At 41.2% G+C, this 18,868-nt stretch overlaps 1 protein-coding gene across 5 annotated transcripts in view; it reads left to right on the forward strand.

Moving 5' to 3' along the window:
- MTHFD1L (methylenetetrahydrofolate dehydrogenase (NADP+ dependent) 1 like) overlaps positions 1–18,868 on the forward strand; it is a 174,077-nt gene that overhangs the window by 88,107 nt on the left and 67,102 nt on the right. For all 5 annotated transcript variants that reach the window (XM_043888033.1, XM_043888036.1, XM_043888034.1 and 2 more), the window contains 4 exons: positions 12,868–13,007; positions 16,138–16,179; positions 17,318–17,418; positions 17,964–18,141. In XM_043888033.1, coding sequence (XP_043743968.1) covers positions 12,868–13,007; positions 16,138–16,179; positions 17,318–17,418; positions 17,964–18,141 — 461 coding nt within the window. The remainder of the gene's footprint in view (positions 1–12,867; positions 13,008–16,137; positions 16,180–17,317; positions 17,419–17,963; positions 18,142–18,868) is intronic.

Consider the following 18,868-nt stretch of genomic DNA (forward strand, 5'->3'; position numbering starts at 1 on the left):
GTGAGGATGAGAGGTTGAAGCCTTATTTAATGGGCCCCCCCCCCCCAGGAAAGGACTCGTCAGCAGCCGTAGATATGGGTACCATGCAACCAGCAGCATTAATTCTGCGTATTTCCACAGAAGATAAGATCTCAGAAATAACAATGGTGAGTGAAAAAGTTGATAGTAGAATTTACAATACAGTCTAACATATCTTAAAAACATACAAACAGCATTATACTATGTTTTGTTATGCCTTTCAGTTCAGTTCAGTCTCTCAGTCATGTCCGACTCTTTGCAACCCCATGAATTGCAACACGCCAGGCCTCCCTGTCCATCACCAACTCCCGGAGTTTACTCAAACTCATGCCCATCGAGTCAGTGATGCCATCCAGCCATCTCATCCTCTGTCGTCCCCTTCTCCTCCTGCCTTCACTCTTTCCCAGCATCATTTGAACTGACTTTTCAAATGAGTCAGTTCTTTGCATCAGGTAGACAAATTATTGGAGTTTCAGCTTCAGCATCAGTCCTTCCAATGAACACCCAGGACTGATCTCCTTTAGGATGGACTGGTTGGATCTCCTCGCAGTCCAAGGGACTCTCAAGAGTCTTCTCCAACACCACAGTTCAAAATGCTCAAACTACCACACAATTGTTATGCCTTTAGACATGTGTAAAAGAATGAAAACATGACCCAGATAAGCACCAAGTTAATAAGAACTGCTGACTATGAGAAGAAGGGAGTAAACTGAACTGGGTACCCGTGCATGAAGATAGTCTTCAACTCTATATGTGCTGTGTTACTTCTTTGTAAAAGGAAAATAAGCCATTGTGGCAAAATGTTAGTTTGTTATTTATGCATTGGGAGTGAGGAGTGTGGATGAGGAAATATATGTTGGACTTTAGGAGAGGCTGAGGTTAGAGGCATAATAGATTGGCAGTTCTCATTAGTATATGGTCAAGTCTTTACTTTTCTTAGAGCTAAATCTGGATGTTGTTGTTCAGCTGCTCAATCGTGTCCAACTCTTGCAGCCCCATGGACTACAGCATACCAGGCTTCCCTGTCCTTCACTGTCTCCTGGAGCTTGCTCAAACTCATGTCCATTGAGTCAGTGATGCCGTCCAACCATCTCATTCTCTGTCGTCCCCTTCTCGTCCTGCCTTCAATCTTTCCCAGCATCAGGGTCTTCTTTAATGGGCCGGCTCTTTGCATCAGGTGGCCAAAGTACTGGAACTTCAGCTTAAGCATCAGCCCTTCCAATGAATATTCAGGACTGATTTCCTTTAAGACTGACTGGTTTCTTCTCCTAGCAGTCCAAGGGACTCTCAAGAGTCTTCTCCAATGCCACAGTTCAAAAGTATCAATTCTTCAACACTCAAGCTTCTTTATAGTGGGTCGGGGTTTTACCTTACTTTCCAGCAGGACCGATGGTTATTTAGAGACGTCCACACTCTTGTTTCCCTTGGTAGTGGGAATGGCAGAGATGTGGGCAGTAGCTGACCTGAGTAATCAGGTAGCCTGAACCCTGGCAAAAACTTCCTCTCTGAACAGAGAGAAATGATCCACTGTAGCCTGCTGTCCAGAGGCATGAGGATGTCTTATTTATCCGCTAAAGACCCCTTCTTCCCCACTGAAATGTTTAATTATGTCCTAACAGATGAGGAAGGATTTTTAAATTTTCGTATATTCAAGTATGTATGCACGCAGACATTCTCAATTTTAGACACCACTGAAAGAAGTACATTCTTTTGATTGCTCTCCACCCTACCTGGCCCGAATCTTGTTTTTTGTTTGTTTTATAAAATTGCATGAATGTTTTGGTCGACTGGATTGTTTTTATTTTTTAGGGTCAGGCTGTAATTTAGTGATAAATTCTAAAAGTATTTAAAGCAACTATAAAAACAGTGGTGCTTTTTTTTTCCCCTCTAAAAACATTTCTTTGTTTAGTACATACACATAGGAGATAGAATTTAGAATGAGAACAGTTCTTAAAGTCAGATGAACAGGAAACCTACATATATATCCTCTTATACTGCAAATTGACATACTGGTTTCTGCTGTCTTGATTTAAATCTGTGTCTGGAACTTTCAGTTAGACCCTCTCTCACTTAGCTTCAGTGGTATAGCTTTGGGGTAGCTATCAGAGAGTTATGGCCACGCTTAGCCTCCCAAGTTGTAGCTTTTTCATCAAAAAAAACTCTGAGCAAATCTCACATCTTTTCTAAATTAGAAATGTGACCTTGACTTTAGTCCCAGAGTTACTGTTGTGCAGAGAAAGAAAACGCTGCATAATGTTCAAATTATGTGCAAACTGAAATGATAGAAATGAAAAACGCTATCATGTTTCTAAGGAGGCTTTATTTTCACAAAGGAATCAGCTAGGATAAGGTTCACCCACGTATTTTTTTTTGTTTGTATGCATACGTCAGTTGCTCAGTTGTGTCCAACTCTTTGCAATCCCAGGGACTGGAACCTGCCAGGATCCTCTGTCCATGAGATTTGTCAGGCAGTAATACTGGAGTGGTTTGTCATTTCCTTCTCCAAGGGATCTTCCCGACCCAGGAACCAAGCCTGCATTTCCTGTGTCTCCTGCATTGTCAGGAGCCATCAGGGAAGCCCTTGGTTCATCCATACATAGCAGCAATAGTGAAGAAAAGTGACCCAAAACAAATATGTCTATTTATCTGCCATTTAAGAGAAATCCATGGTAGGCAGTTTGGACTGGTATGTCATCTACTCAATCATCAGGGAATGCCTAGTAGCCCAGTATGGTTGCACAGGCCCCAGCCATCACATCTGTATCCCAGCCAACCAGAAGAATGAAAGGCATATCACCATATCACTGGTAAGGATCTTCCTAGAAGTCATATAGCACTTCTGTTTACATCTCACTAAACAACCTTGGTGTCACAGCCATTTTCTGGTTCTGTGTGGGCTCCTTTAAATGGAAAGGTGAGGTCAGCATGACATAGTTCAAGAGGTTCTCCTAGACTTGGAATCGAGTTAATGCCGAGTCATCCATGTAACCATCTGTCTCTCCAGCATCTGCCTGGTGGCCAGCTGTGGTTTAGAGAAATGAGACCTTCCACTTCTCTACACAAACATACTTAGAATTATCTTCTGAATCAGCCAAACCAATTGGCCCACTTTCATTCTTAAGTATATCAAAGATCAGTATTTTCCTGTATAATACAAATAATCATATTTTTATTATTGGTACTTTACCCAAGTTGGACCCACTTCTAGACATGAGGCCATGTTAGGAACATACCAAGAATGAGAGAGAGAGAGAGAGGGTGAAAGAGAGAGAGATGGCAAAATGAGTTTTTTGAACTGTGTTTACTTGGACCGCTCAAGAGCATGTTCTCTGTCAACAGTACAGAGAGATCCAAGAACGTAAATTACAGTGAAAATGGTTAAAATACCAGATATGTTTCTCCTTCACATCGAGTATTCTAATAATATATCAATAATATGTTTCTAATCATATATATTTCACACTATCACTTTCACTTTGTACACAAAAGATTATTTTTAAAATAAGCCATAGAAAAAATATGCTCAGCTCTCTCTTTTGGGGCAATTAGCTTCATTTTGAGTGTTTTAGACACAAAAAGGAATGCTGGCTTTTTCAGTGTTCCCTCGTTTGTTCTGTTAAATCGAGTCCTTTCAAGATCCGATACCACTGGACAGGCAGGGGGGCTTGGCTAGTGCTAGTGACAAGGCGAGACACATTAAGGAAACATGGAAAGAAGGACCATGGAGAGAGACGGTTCTTGCCTCCACGCACCTAAAAAGACCTTTCCTCCCTACACGCCCCTGGATCGGTGAGAGGCACATTGCAATGATAATGGCTGATTACACTGAGATCCAGGTGGTCATCCTGGATGTTCCAGTGCTGATTAGAGTGGGACTGGGCCTGGATAATCATCACAGTGATCTTGGGAGAAACCAGTAGGGCTAGACAGGACTGTAAAGCCAGCCAATCTGTCTCCCTTGCTAGATAAGAAATGTGCAAAGTAGAGTCTGGGCCAGGGGCCCTTGGATGTTTTGACAGAAGCCAGAGCATAAAGTACATTTTATATACAAAAGGCATGTGCACACATGCACACACGTGTGCAAAAAGGAAACCAGTGTCTTATGAATTGACTACTTCCTCTTATCCTGTGTAGTGTATCCTAACAGTTCTAGTATTTCCTATCCTATTTCTTCCTTTTTAGAAAACCTTCTGTTTGCAACCCAGTAATTTGATTATGTAAAACACTAATGGATTTCTACCCTCAGTTCACAAATTACTGCCCGACCTGCTTTCATTTAGTTAAATACATTGTAGAATCTTCCAGCTTTCAAGTTTGAAATGTTTTCCTTCTGTCATTTCTTTTTCTATAATAAAAATTGTTATACTAGGAATGTTGGTAGATTGAATCTGTTTTCAAGCTCAGGAATCTTGGTTTCTCTTGCTGGGTTTCTGGCACTTGCAGAACAAGCTAATAGAGGTTTTGGGGTGTTCTTTTTTCCTCGGAACCCTCAAGATAAAATATATTTACCTGTTGACATTTATAGTTTTTTTTCCTCCTTGGGTTGATTTTCATAAACTGCTCGATGCAAAATGTTCTGTTTCATCTTTTCATTATTTTAGATTAAAGCATGGTGTTGGCACAGACTTTCAAAATTTGTTTCAAGTTAGTTTCCTAGTGTCCAGTTCTCAGGAGCTGCAAGAGAACTGCTGTGCCCCAAGCAATCATCCAGAAGTCCAGAACTCTGGGACACACAGTTTGCTAAAAGCAGAAGGGTTAAAACCCTGGTCAAAGCAGTGACCTTGTACAGATGCTCCTGATCCCTACAAGAAGATGGCATCTATTTCGATAGATGAATTTATAAATTTAATTCAGTTGGATTTTTATAAGGGAGGTAAAAATATAGCATGTATAATTTAATTTTCATCTAAACTTTTTTTGTTTTCAAAAATCAAATTACACTTTGGTCAGAATCATTTTACAAAACAGGATGATTAACGATAATGATGAGTTCAAATAATTAAGCCAGTGTCTTTGCTTAATTAATTCTCTGGAGGAAGGGAATTCTGGGTCCAGATAACAGAGTACATCTAAGGGGCATTACTGGTATTTTCAGAGTTTTTATTTTTGAAACAGATCATTCATGGGGACCTATGTCCTGTACTTTTCATGTCTTCTCTTTCCCTTTTCCCTGATAAATCTCCTGTAACCTTCTCATGCATTCCATGCAACTACCAGACTTCCCCTCATGTGTAAGTGCTGCCATCACCAAAAGGTAAAAAAGAAAAAAAAGCACAAGTTAATATTAATATTGGACTTCCCAGGTGGCTCATTGGGTAAAAAAAGAATCTGCCTGCAATGCAGGAGATGCGGGTTCAATCCCTGGGTAGGGAAGATCCATCCCCTGGAGGAGGACATGGCAACCCACTCCAGTATTCTTGTCTGGAGAATCCCATGGACAGAGGAGCCTGGCAGACTGCAGTCCATGGGGGTTGCAAAGAGTCGGACACAACTCAGCACACATGCACAGTATTTATCTTGGATTCTCCCCGCCCCCACCTTTTTAGTTTTTTTTCTCCCCCCTCTAAGTCTCCTAATATGTGCCTGGTTGAATCTGTACAGCTGATGAAAATTTGATGCTAAGACATTTTTAAAACCCAAGAGCAAAGACAAATCCAAGACGGCAGAAGTGATTTAATTTCTTGTAAAATTTCAAAGACTTAACATGAGTTGGATCCTTTATATTTAATAAATTCTAAGCAAGTTCCTCCTCTTTTTTCCCCAGCTGTAGTCATAATACAGAGCTTTCTCTGTCATTTACTGATTCATCCTGGTTCACTTAGTCTCCTTTTAATCATTGAAAAAGTTATTAAAATCCTCGAGGGCCAGCCTACTTTGAGCTCCAATTTAGAATTTATGTGCTTCTGTGACTCTGACCTCCACTTTCCCTGTTCAGCTGCAGCTGGATAGACCTGCTTGCACATGGCAGAAAAGGGCAATTTGAAGAGTCTAGTTTCCATTTCCTTTAGCTTTGTTTAGGCTTAGAGCCCACAGTGCTTCAGAATGAAGCCTAGTCCGGCATATAGCTTACTTCTTCCTGTGCAAAGGTTTTGTTTATTTTTCTGATTTGTCGTGAGAAAGTTAAGTGCCGACTGAATGAAAGCCAGTTTGATTTCTCCCTCTGTTTTACAAGTTCTTTTGAGGGTTAAGTTAGCAAAATCTGTGCTGTGCCGATGTATTTCTTATCTCAACCTGTTTTGAGCTAAACTCATTGCAAAGGCTAGGTTTTCTGTGGGACCTCTAACAGTCCATAAATTCAAGTTCATGTCCCAGAGTAATGGGGACTCACTGTGTTGTATATTTGATATATATGTCGGTGGCGTGTATCATGGAGAGAAAAATTATTACCATTATAAAGTGGCTGCGAAATCTGAAAATTCTAATCTTCTGAGCACACACGGAATAAAGAGCCCTTAGTGACACAGCAAGGTGGAAATTCAATTTTGCTATGATGGTGATAACATTCGAGCATATCGAGAAGCCAGAAATTCAGGGACAATTTTTGGTGCCTCAATTTTAACTCTTTATCAGAGTGCAAGGAGGGTTTTCCTCAGAGTAAAAGCAGAAAGGAGAATTTCAGGTCTAAAATATTTGCTGCTTTTTTTTCTCCCACCACGGTGTACAGTTTGGAAAAGAAAACCCAAGCTAGAGAGTTGTGGTTACTCATTTCCCCAGCCAGTGCTGGAGGGTAGACGCCTGGCTGAAGGAGGCTGGGAAGACAAGTCTTGGAACCTGACTCATCCAGTGAGAGAGAGGTGGTGACTCCCTGGCCCCTAGATTACCGTTAGGTTCTCAAGAGGCCAGCCTGCAGAGTGAGTATTCTCTGCCTGTGGCCTGTTTCAACTGGTGTTAGGTACCAAGCCCAGATGGAGCTGGTCCTTGCAGCTTGCTCTCTGGGGCATCTTTGTTTTCACCAGTAACACTGCCTGCCGCTCGCTGCCCAGGACTCAGCACTGTAGGCTGAGGTCTAAGAGAGGACGTGATTCCCTATCCCTAAATGAATTGCTCTAAGAGAGAAAATAACTTTCTGAGTGAAGAGAGAGAAAGAGGATGTAAGGAAGGAGCGCGAGAGGGGAGGAAGGGAGGAAATACCGTAATGGAGGAAACTGCAGGTGACTTGCTTGCTTTTATCACAGGAGGACCATTTTGCAATTAGAAAACAAGTCTGGGGTTCTGGAGAAGAATCTAGAGCTACGTCTTAGATATCAGATTATTACTGAAGTACAAGGTGTTGAGATTTTTTTCATCTTGTTGCACAACATGCTAAGCAGCTGAGTTAGAGAAATGCTGCAGAATCAGTTACACACGGACAAGACAGGATGGGGTGGGGTGTAGCCTGCAGTCAGATGGACCATAGTTTCCGTCCAAGCTCTGTCGCCTTACTGTGTGACTTTGGGAAAAAACTGTTTCAATCTTTAGCTTCATAATCTATAAGCAGCGGATAAAGGCGATGAAAAGTGGAAAGAGACGGAGGATGTCTAATGCGTTGGCGGGCACACAGACGTGTTAGTAAATGGTAACATCTGTGCCTCTCTAGAGCCCCAGTCTCTGTTTGGATAGCTTTTCCCCACCATATATATTTGTTCTTAGTAGTAAAATGGATCATGGCCATCACCTGTGTTGTCCTGTATTCTATGCTTTCTTACAAAATTGGTGCATCCGTCATCAGTGAGACACTATTTTTCATCACCAGGAACTGCTGTGTTGTAGTAAACACATCATTGACACAGAGCATCAGACTTTGCTTAGCAGACTTTTTATTCATATTTCCAGCCCTTATGGTATCTAAGGTTATTGTTAGCATAATCTTGTACAAGCTTTTGTTTTATCACAGCGAACACGTTTGTAACATTCTCAGAAAGAGTGTCTAGAAAGTACAAGGCTGCTTTGTTATGCTTGAACTAGAGCAGAATGTCTGCCTCTGGGCATTTGGGGTGAAAAATTCTGGGTGGTTGGTTTTTTGGTTTTTTGTTTTTCAGGGGGGTGAGTGTCTGTCCTCTGCGTTCTATGGTGTTTAGCAGCATCCCTGGCTCCCGCTTAAACTCGATCCCAGTTAGAGTAACCAAAAATGATTTCAGATACTGTGAAATGTTTCCAGTTGAGAACCACTGAACCACACTTAAGATTGTGATTTGACAGAAATGGGTTCAGTGAATGTACTAACCCATGAGATCATCCAGAATTAAACACAGAGGAGAGTTGATTCAAATTTACCTACATGCTCGTAAATGATTAAACATTTTAAAAGCACCAAAGGGAATTCAAACAGGAAAAAAAAGAATGAAAAGAAAGGTCAGAAAGATGCTCCTTTGTCATTAGGTAATGAATGAATCTTTCTCATCTTTGAAATGTGGAATATGTGCAGACAGCTCTGTTTCCTCCCTAAGTGAAGACAAGGGCATGTTGATAAATGTTTAGATGGCTGGCAGGGTGATAGAAGTTCATTAATTATTGAATGAGAAGAAACAAAGGTTGTTTCTAAGTTCTGGGGTGTGTATGTTTAGTCAAGTGTGTTTAGGGCAGAATGGCAGAGAGTACGTAATTCAGAAAGGCGAACTCCGCCCCACGCCTCAGAGGGGCCTCGGATACCATCATAGCGTCTGTGTTGTTATCTCAAGAAAAGAGCTTACCTGGCACATAGGAGCCCCAAGGAGGTCAGTGTGTGTGATCCCTAACGGTCCCTCATAGCCCTGGAATTTTTATGAGACCATAGCGTATACAGGGCTTCCCTGGTGGCTCAGCTGGTAAAGAATCTGCCTGCAATGCAGGAGACCTGGGTTCGATCCCTGGATTGGGAAGATCCCCTGGAGAAAGAAAAGGCTGCCCTCTCCAGTATTCTGGTCTGGAGAATTCCATGGACAGTATAGTCCGTGGGGTCGCAAAGAGTCGGACACAACTGAGCAACTGTCACTTTTCATAGCTTATAGGGCCTACCTATAATGTCATGACCATAGCTTTTTTTTTTTTTTTTAAGGTAGCAGATCGGTGATTACTATAAAATCTGAGTCCTAATTGTCCCTGCAACTTCAGTGTACACAGCAAGTAGGGATGTGATAAAATAATTTAATATAAGCATCGTCTCTCTGCCTCACTGAATAATTTCATGGATAGCAAGCGTGCCTGCCAGTAGTGGCTTCTTTGTGGCTGTTTTTTCTGTTCAATTTGTACCATGTGACTCACAGTGTCCTAGCAGATAAGAACAGACGGACAACCGCCTGGTTGTCCAGTATTGGCTTTTGTGCAGAGCTCTCTTTCCTGCACACGTTACTAACAGTGTTTGTCCAAATAGTTAGTCCTTTCCCAAAGCAGACCCACTGACCGTTCCTTTCTGAGCAGATTATGGGTTTCAAAGTTCAAATCAAGCCAGGCTCCAAACTTGCTATCCACTAGCTTCTGTGCTCACACAATCTTCCTGTTTCCCTTCATGCTGTAAATTGAAGAGCTGTAAACTCCTCCCGTCTCTGCCCCCCAAAGAAAAGGGATTGCCAAGACAAACAGTTCTTGTGACACGGGCAATTTCTCACAAACCTTTTTAAAACATGCAACTTTCTGAAGTCTACATTGTGTGCTTTTCAGGAATGCTAAATCGTAGTAAATGTATTTGCTTCATGACTCAAGACCAAGTCTGAGCTACAGTCCACATTAAATAATTCCTTTACCTGTATCTATTTTTAAAATTATAGAGAGGACTTTTACAGTAAGGGAATAAATTGCTTATTTCAGATCACTAACGTTTTCTTCAGATCACTAAGAAAATGTTACTTAAAGGTTTTCGATATTGACAAGTCCCAGGAATTTGCCTAGGAAAAGCAACTTGCCCCCACTCACAGCCAGATAACCACCCCCCTTCCCAAAGGACGAAGACACAGATATCCATCACTGCACAGGGAAACATCCAAGTTAGTTCTTGTTGATGACCCCTTATGAAGTGGTCCTTAATTTTAGAATTACCCACCAGCATCATACCTTCCGTTTTCTTACAGCAGTCTGGTATTTGAAAACAAAAGCGCAGTATTTCAAACGTTTTCAGCGGATGAGAATCTGACACATCCTCCTCGTTTGGGTTTTCTTCACATTCTTTGCCTCCATATTTCCTTTGCATTTAGAACCTTAACTATGGCATCCTGTTTCCTTGCCCAACTGAAGTTCCTTTTGTTATAATTCCCCATACCTCCATATGTGTCTATCTACCCATTTCCATTGAATAATAGCATTTATTTTAGATCACCACTGGCTCCTTCTCTGATAGTTTCTTCTTTACTTTGTTAATTCTTCTTCCTTTTTTCTTTTTTTGCACTGGGTGTTATGTTACTAGTGATACAAAGATAATTAAGATATGGTTCCTTCCTCCACTCAGGAGATGACACATAAGTCTAATTAGGATACTACATGCAGAAATAGGTGTGGGTCTGTGGGGCAGCAAACCAGAGCAGAGGGCTAGGAGGGACAGAGAGCAGCTTCCTGTTCCTGAGAAGATCAGACGTGGCTACTAGGAGAGCATGGCAATCCACTCCAGTATTCTTGCCTAGAGAATCCCATGGACAGAAGAACCTGGCAGGCTACAGTCCGTAGGGTTGCAAAGAGTCAGACACAACTAAAGCAATTTAGCACGCACACATGTGCCTTGCGGTGTTAATCTCTCCTACAGCCATGGTCCCTGTCCTCATGGAGTTTATAGTCTTTAAGAGGGGAGCTTCATGTGGAAACGTGCATCCAACTGGAAAGACCTTAGAGATCATTTGATCAAACCCTGTTAGGTGAAATGTACATAATATTCTACTTCTGACAATAAAGTAACATTAACCAGTTATTAAAATACCTTAGCACTTAAAAATAAAACCTGTAAAACTTTGGTTACTTGAATCCCTATACCAGGGATACCACTGAGATAGGAATTTTTGCTGTCAACAATCTCTGGTTTTGACCTTTAACTACAATCAGCCCTTTGCATCCGCAGATACGGAAGGCTGACTGCATTCAGTGTACTGCTCCATTTTATATAAAGGGCTTTATAGAAGCATCCTCAGATTATGGTGTTCGCAGATGGAACTGATCCCCTGTGAATGCTGAGGGTCGGCTACAGTGATAATATCACCATAATTGTCCTAAATACTGTATTAAAAGGAATGTCTTTTACTTCTTCAAACTGTCCTGCTATATCTCTTGTTCAAAGGAAATACATTAAAGGGGAAGGGAACGACTTGTAGCTATGTTCATTCCAAATTGAATACTTTCAAAGGAATATTTTTCAATATGTCAAAAGCATATCAACAGTCATAAAAGAATTTTATATCCTCTGGAACCATACTCTTACCCTTGGGAATTTATTCCAAGAATATAATTTGAAACAAGTTAAAGCTCATATGCACAAATACTTTGCAGCGTTCTTTATGTTGGAAACAACTCAAACATCGAATAACAGAGGGAAGAATTTTGCAAATCTTGGTATATCAACTTAACAAAATTATAAGCTGCCACTTATAATCATAAATTTTGAAAGTTTGCAGCACAGTAAGAAAAGTGTGATGACTTTAAAAGAGCAGACTACAAAATTCTACCTATTCTATAAAAATTATATAGTCGCATGAGGCACTAAAAGGAAACCGTAAAGAATTAGGACAGCTGGTTGACTAAAGAAAGGTCAGAAAGAGTCTGAAAAAAAAAGGATCTGAAATTATTGTTGTTTTATTTTTATTAATTTTTTAAAAATATGTATATTCAGTGAATGCTGGGCACAAATATCCTTATTTGTTCACAGGTTAAATAGTTTTATTTTATCTTAGTAAATTTTTTTACTGTCTATTCCTATCTCTGCCATAAATTATGGCTTTGGTTGTCCTGTGAGTATGTAGTACATATTCCATAAATATTTACCTTCTATTACATTGATAGCATTTCTTTCCTAGAGCAGTGTGCTTCTCAAATTTTAATGAGCATTCATCTCACCGGGGGATCTTGTCAGAATGCCGGTTCTGGTTCAGTAGTTGTGGGGTAGAACCCATGAGTCTGCGTTTCTAAGCCACCAGGGGCTACTCCTGTGTCTGGTCCAGCTCTCTGCTCTGTGTATGAAGATGCTGCTGCTGACCCAGAATCAGGGGTTATCCTCTTGGAAGGCAGTACTGGATAGTCTCCCTGGTATAGCCATAACTGCCTCAGTAACATTTCTAGCAGTCTGGGGGCAGGGAAAGAATGGTTACAGATGACTGTCTTCTGTGGTTATGAAATAAAGATGCTATCTTATCAAGCCTGATGATCAACCCTAAGCCATTCAACTAATACCAACTTTGTCTACTAATAGAAAGGGCCAAGTGGCATTAATATAAGTGATTCTGTGTGTGTGTCTTATAAAGAGTTAAGAAAAGATTTTCTATGGTAATCATGGTAACAGTATTATTTGACACTGATGGACTATTTGGAACCTGATTAAAAACTTGAAAATCCCATCTGGGTTAAGAAAAGCTTTGCCAAAAAAAAAAAAAAGAAAAGCTTTGCCTTGACATTCTACACTAGAAGAAAAATCTTGGCCAGGGCAGTGACTCCTTAAGGAGCAGTGGTGTGAAGCCGAGTCAAGTCATATTTTTACAATTCTGAACATTGTAAACATAAAGGAACATAAGGAAGCAGAACATTTTCTAAAACCATGAGAACATCTTTTTACCTTTTTGTATGAACAGTATACCACGGTGTATGAGTAGCCTTGAGTGTGGAGAGGGACCTGTCATCCTTTGAATTTGAACCACACCAATGATGGTCAAAACTTAACTGTTGTTTTAGAAGATCATAGCAGGTTTCCCACTTGATTCTCCACAGTGACTGAAGCTGGCTTTGGTGCTGATATTGGCATGGAGAAATTCTTCAACATCAAGTGTAGAGCGTCTGGTCTGGTACCCAGCGTTGTGGTTCTGGTAGCAACCGTGCGGGCTCTGAAGATGCATGGAGGTGGACCAAGCGTAAGTTCCACGCTTCCTTTCTGATAAAACAGAATGAGGCCGAATTGAGTCTTTGAAACACTCAAACCTGCTTCATCACGACAGTTTTCCAAAATGTCTCTTTCTTCACAAATCACCATTGCAGGGCACTTAGAGTTCAGTAAGATCAAGTAATTAGTAACACCCATAAAGTTATTTCTGAGCAGTATTTTGAGTGTAATGTAACCTCTAAGAGCCTAAACTGAAGGTTGTGTCAACATTTTATAACCCCGTGGTAATAGGAGGATAGAGGCTCTGTTTCCTGAATGAAGAACAGAAGGGTAAGAGTGATGGCTTTTGTGGGTGAGGTAGTTCAGTGTTTGTATGGATCGTTTTTTGGTTCACTGATGCTACATCTCATCAGATTTCATCTAGCACTATTTTCCTCCTGTTTCTGTTTATTATGATTTCACTATATAACTCTGTTAGAGCACTGGATTATTTCTGAGAGAGCTTTGCTTAGACATCTCAAATTCTGTTTTAACATTTTAAAAGACTTTATCAAAAGTCTTTATCACATGTAGAACTCACACGCAACTGAAGGGAATTTTGTGTTTTCCACGGCAAAGGTGTAGTTTTGTTGTTTTTTGGTTTTTGTTTTTCATTTTTAGGGATTTCCGAAGGGAGAATGAGAAATCTTGTGCTGATTCATCATTTTTGAAATAAAATGACTTGGTGTTTCTTTATCACTTAAATCTTGATATATGACACAAACTGCCAAATCTGATTTCTTAACTGGCATAGTGTGTATGCAAACATCACACAATGATCAATTACATACTATGAGGAAATAAGTTTGCCATGATGAAACACCATGATGTATAGTGTTTAATTGTCTTAGCAATTCTTTGTCCTAGGAGGGGCAGATGTTATTTTATACCATTTTACAGATGAGGAAACTGGGGTTTGGTGGGTTTAGGGGATGTGGGCAGTATCACCACATCTGAAGCCTGTGGCTGAGATCCAGATCCTCCGCTTTTTGTCCAGCAGACAGAGCTGAATATGAATAAAGGGGAAACTTTTTTGAACCCCTAATCCACTCATCGATACCAGAAATAAATTTGAAATCCCCCCCCACCCCGTTTTACAACCTAAAAATTATCAAATCAAAGGGCTTTAATACTCAAAGGGCTTAGACACTGTCTAGTCTGGTTCAGATAAAATCACGGAGCTACAGGAGGATTCCAGGTCTTGCTTCCTAATCTATTTAGGGGACTAATCAAATGTGAAATCAAGGTCTCTTGACTTTAATTCCGCACGCCAGTCTCATCTTTGTCCTATAAAAATTCACTACATGATTTATAATCCTATTTCAGTTCATCTTAATGTGTGTGCTCTGTTTTACAATGGTTGCATTTTCTGCTCACCTGAATCCTTGGTACCTCGTCCGATTCCACTTAATGGCACGGTTCCATGCTAGTGATGATTGTAACAGGGTTTGAGAATAGACACAGATACAGTTGGAAGATGATAAAGGGGAGGATCAGGAAGCCAAATGAAGTTTAGCTTTCCTCTCCTGGACTCCAGTAGTGCTTCTACATTGTATTTTATGAATATCTGTCTGACAGACAGAATGGTCTGTCTCCCTCCTTAACTCTGAATTCCTTGAAATTAAAGACTGTGTCTTATTAATCTGTGTATTCCTCATGCCTGGCATAGTCTGTATCAAGAAAATGTTTTCAGTAAATGAATAATAAATGAACTTTGATCTTCTTAATCCTATATTCTATATTATCCACCTCAGTATCATTCCCTCTTACTTGAATCAACTCTGTTACTAATGTTTTTGATCCTTTATCATTTCTACTTCCTTTTGATGTCATTACACAGATAACCACAGCTGCCTCTTATGTTTATTCACTTTGTTTTTTTCCCTTAATTTGTACAGTGGAAAAATCCTATGACCCTTGAACTTGCCCATTTTAGCCCCAATCATATCCCGTCTTCCAAAATGCTGACCATTCTTGGTGCAGTAAAAGAACGAACACTTTTGGATCCAGATATTTCTTTCTTTTTGAAACATGGTGTCATAAGGAGGGTTCTCCACAACCAATAAGATGTGTATTTACATAAAAAGAGTTATTGTAAGGAATTATCGTCCAATTATGGAGGCTGACAAGTCCAGAAATCTACAGAGTGGGCAACTGCAGGAGACTCAGGAAAGCCAATATTCCAGTCCCAGTCTGCTGGAGAATTTTCTCTTGCACAGATTCCTTTTATTCTAGCAGACCTTCAACTGATGGGATGTGGCCCACCTACACTGTGAGGCAGTCTGCTTATTCAGTGTCCGTCAGTTTAAATGCCATTCAAAAACACCCTCAGAGAAATACCTGGAATAATCATGTTCCTTCACAACTAAAAAAAAAATCTGTCATAGAGGTAACTTTTCAAAGGATTTGCAATATTCTCAAGACCTCTTGGCTGAGAGGAGAGTAGATCACCACATCCTTGGTGAGTTAAAATGGCTAGGTTTCTCACTGAAACCAGTTGCAGGGTATGGACCAAAAAAAAGAAGAAAAAACAGTGTGGAACTGTGAAAAGTCACTAAACTGGGGATTCAGAACCCTGTTATAACAATTCATGCCCCTGTCTGCCTCTCATTTGTTGTGTAACCATGGGCAAGACACCTGCCTTCTCTCAACTTCAGTTTTCTTATCTTTAAGCTGCCAACCCCATTGGTTTCTGTGAGAAATTAGGCTCAAAGGGAAAAACTAATGGCAATTATTTTGAAATGGTTTAGAATTTATTTAGAATGATGATGCACTCTGTATAAATCATATTGTGGCTTCCCTGTTTTGCTAGGATAATGGCATTAGACATTAGATGACTTAGAATTGCCTGAGGAGTTTTTTAACTGTTGCTGACCGTAGGTCCCACTCCCAGAAATCCTGGTTTAATTGGTCAGGGTGGAGCTCAGGCTTCAGTGATTTTTTAAAAGCACCCAGAAGACTTTATGTTCCTCCAGGGCCACCAATAATTGGTTTAAGGCACAAAATGTGCTTTTCAAGTGAACCTTCCCAGAAAGGGACCATGATTTGTTTTTCTTTCAGATCTTAATCAGAGTTAACAGTATGACAGGACTATTCTTAATTTTTATCTTTTCTTATCTCAGGTAACTGCTGGGGTCCCTCTTAAAAAGGAATATACAGAAGAGGTAAGAGTGGAGAATTATTCAAATCCAGTTAACCATTGGCTGGCAGCTGAATCTCAGTCAGGAAACAGGTTCTCTGCCAGTGGCCTCTTAGAAAAGTGCTTCTCTAATAATCTAATGGGTGGAGGAAGGATAAAACCCATTCAGTTAACTCTCCAATCTTAAGAAAAGATGGGTGTAGGCTTTCTGTCTGGGCAGTCATCAGAGCAGGCGTCATGGTCTCCAGCACATAAAGATGTATGAAGCTTGTATGCTTAGCTGCTTAGTCATATCTGACTCTTTGCAACCCTATGGTCTGTAACCCACCAGGCTCCTCTGTCCCCGGGGATTCTCCAGGCAAAAACACTGAAGTGGGTTGCCATGCCCTCCTTAAGGGAATCTTTTCAACCCAGGGATTGAACCCAGGTCTCGCGCATTGCAGGCAGATTCTTTACCGTCTGAAGCCCGTATGAAAGCTTATACCCATGTATTCTTGTGATGACTTGCAGATTTTGATTGACTGGCAGCAGTACCTCTTAGCTCCTACAGGTGGCACCATGAATTTGAGCAGAGAGTAGCTGGACAGGGCTGTCACCCTCCAGGGACCTTATGCCTTCTTGTCCACCAGCCCACAGAGCGTGGGCATGTTGCTGATGTGTTGGCTGCCAGTCAGCAGCAGAAATAGCTGCCTGGCTGGAGACCCAAATATGCCATTGGATCTAGAATAATTTTAGACTTTATTTGGAAAATGAGCCTCCTCCTTCTGCAGCCATCTTTTCTTGGAGGGAAAATAAAAAAAAGACTTAGGGCTTTCTTGCATAGCTTCCAGAACAATAAAGTAAGCATATGCTGTGCTTAGTCGCTCAGTCATATCTGACTCTTTGCGACCCCGTGAACTGCTGCCCACCAGGCTCCTCTGTCCACGAGGATTCTACAGGCAGGAATACTGGGGTGGGTTACCATGCCCTCCTCCAGGGGATCTTCTCAACCCAGGGATCAAACCCAGGTCTCCTGCATTGCAGGCAGATTTCTTTACCGACTGAGCCACCAGGGAAGCTAAAGTGAGCATAGATGGAACAAAACCTACCAGAGTGGGCCTGCCATTGTCATTTGGCAGGTTTAATGGGAGGTGATACTATGCAGGGGTCTGGTTTTCTTACAGAACCTCCAGCTGGTGGCAGACGGCTGCTGTAACCTGGAGAAGCAAATTCAGATCGCTCAGCTCTTTGGGGTCCCTGTTGTTGTGGCTCTGAATGTCTTCAAGTAAGTCAAGCGTCCTACTTTAAATGTGGGCATATCACTGGGCCACCCTGTGAAGTACATTTGTGTTTTGAGGATTTGGGGGCTTTTCTGTGCTTCATCTAAAGTATAGAGAAATACTCTACTCATTCTATTTGTTTGTTTGGTTTTCTTTGGATTGGTTTTACTTTAGCAGATGTGTTCTCAAATATTAGCAGGGAAGTGAAATCTGTAAAGTAAGTTACCATTTCTTTCGCTTTTATTAGTAGTAGTATTATTATTAATTCTGACCAGCATTTCTTACTGAAAGACGATGGATGATCAAAGGGATATGCTATGGAATTTTCTCAATAAAACCTTTAACAACTTGAAATATTTGAGTCAATAGTTGGAGAGGATATTTCCCTCCATTCTTTACTTAAGATCTGATTTATTTAAGCACAATGTAACCACTTTTGATGTTTAAAATATATTGTTTGGGAACAAAGTTCTGTATAAGCAGTTAGTCTTCCTTTGAAAACATCGCTAAATGAATACAGATGCAAAACCACAAACATATCCATCACCAGGACCGACACCCGCGCAGAGATCGACTTGGTGTGTGAGCTTGCGAAGCGGGCCGGCGCCTTTAATGCAGTCCCCTGCTATCACTGGTCGATCGGTGGGAAAGGGTCAGTGGACCTGGCTTGGGCTGTGAGAGAAGCTGCAAGCAAAGAAAGTCGCTTCCAGTTCCTGTATGATGTGCAGGTAAGATCCAGCACAATGATGATGATGATATGCCAGGCCAGTGCTGAGAGCTTTGCACAGGTTGTCGCAGCAGCTGCAGATAAGGATTAACAGAAGGGTGAAGAGGCTGAACTGACAAGGTCCAGCTCCTTGGGACCCCAGATCTTTGGCCCCTAGCCTGTATTCTACACTCGGTGCAGAGGGGCTTTGGAGTATAGGGTTCAACGGGGTTTGCACAGGAGCAAGACTTCTGAGCAACTTCATTGTTGTTGTTCAGTCGCTCAGTAATGTCTGACTCTTTGCAACCCCATGGACTGCAGCACGCCAGGCTTCCCTGTCCTTCACCATCTCCTGGAGCTTGCTTAAACTCATGTCCATTGAGTCAGTGATGCCATCCAGCCATCTCATCCTCTGTCACCCCCTTCTCCTCCTGCCTTCAGTCTTTCCCAGCATCAGGATCTTTTCCAGTGAGTCGGCTCTTGGCATCAGGTATTCAAAGTATTGGAGCTTCAGCATCAGTCCTTCCAGTGAATATTCATGATTGATTTCCTTTAGGATTGACTGGTTTGATCTCCTTGTAGTCCAAGGGACTCCCAAGAGTCTTTTGCAGCACTATAGTTCAAAAGCATCAATTCTTCATCTTTCGTCAGTTCAGTTTAATTCAGTCGCCCAGTTGTATCTGACTCTTTGCAACCCCATGAAATTTGGCCGTCATCATGCTTGGGAAATCATGGGCAGTATTTTCTTT

Source organism: Cervus elaphus, chromosome 26, assembly GCF_910594005.1.
Source record: "Cervus elaphus chromosome 26, mCerEla1.1, whole genome shotgun sequence".
Taxonomy (NCBI): domain Eukaryota; kingdom Metazoa; phylum Chordata; class Mammalia; order Artiodactyla; family Cervidae; genus Cervus; species Cervus elaphus.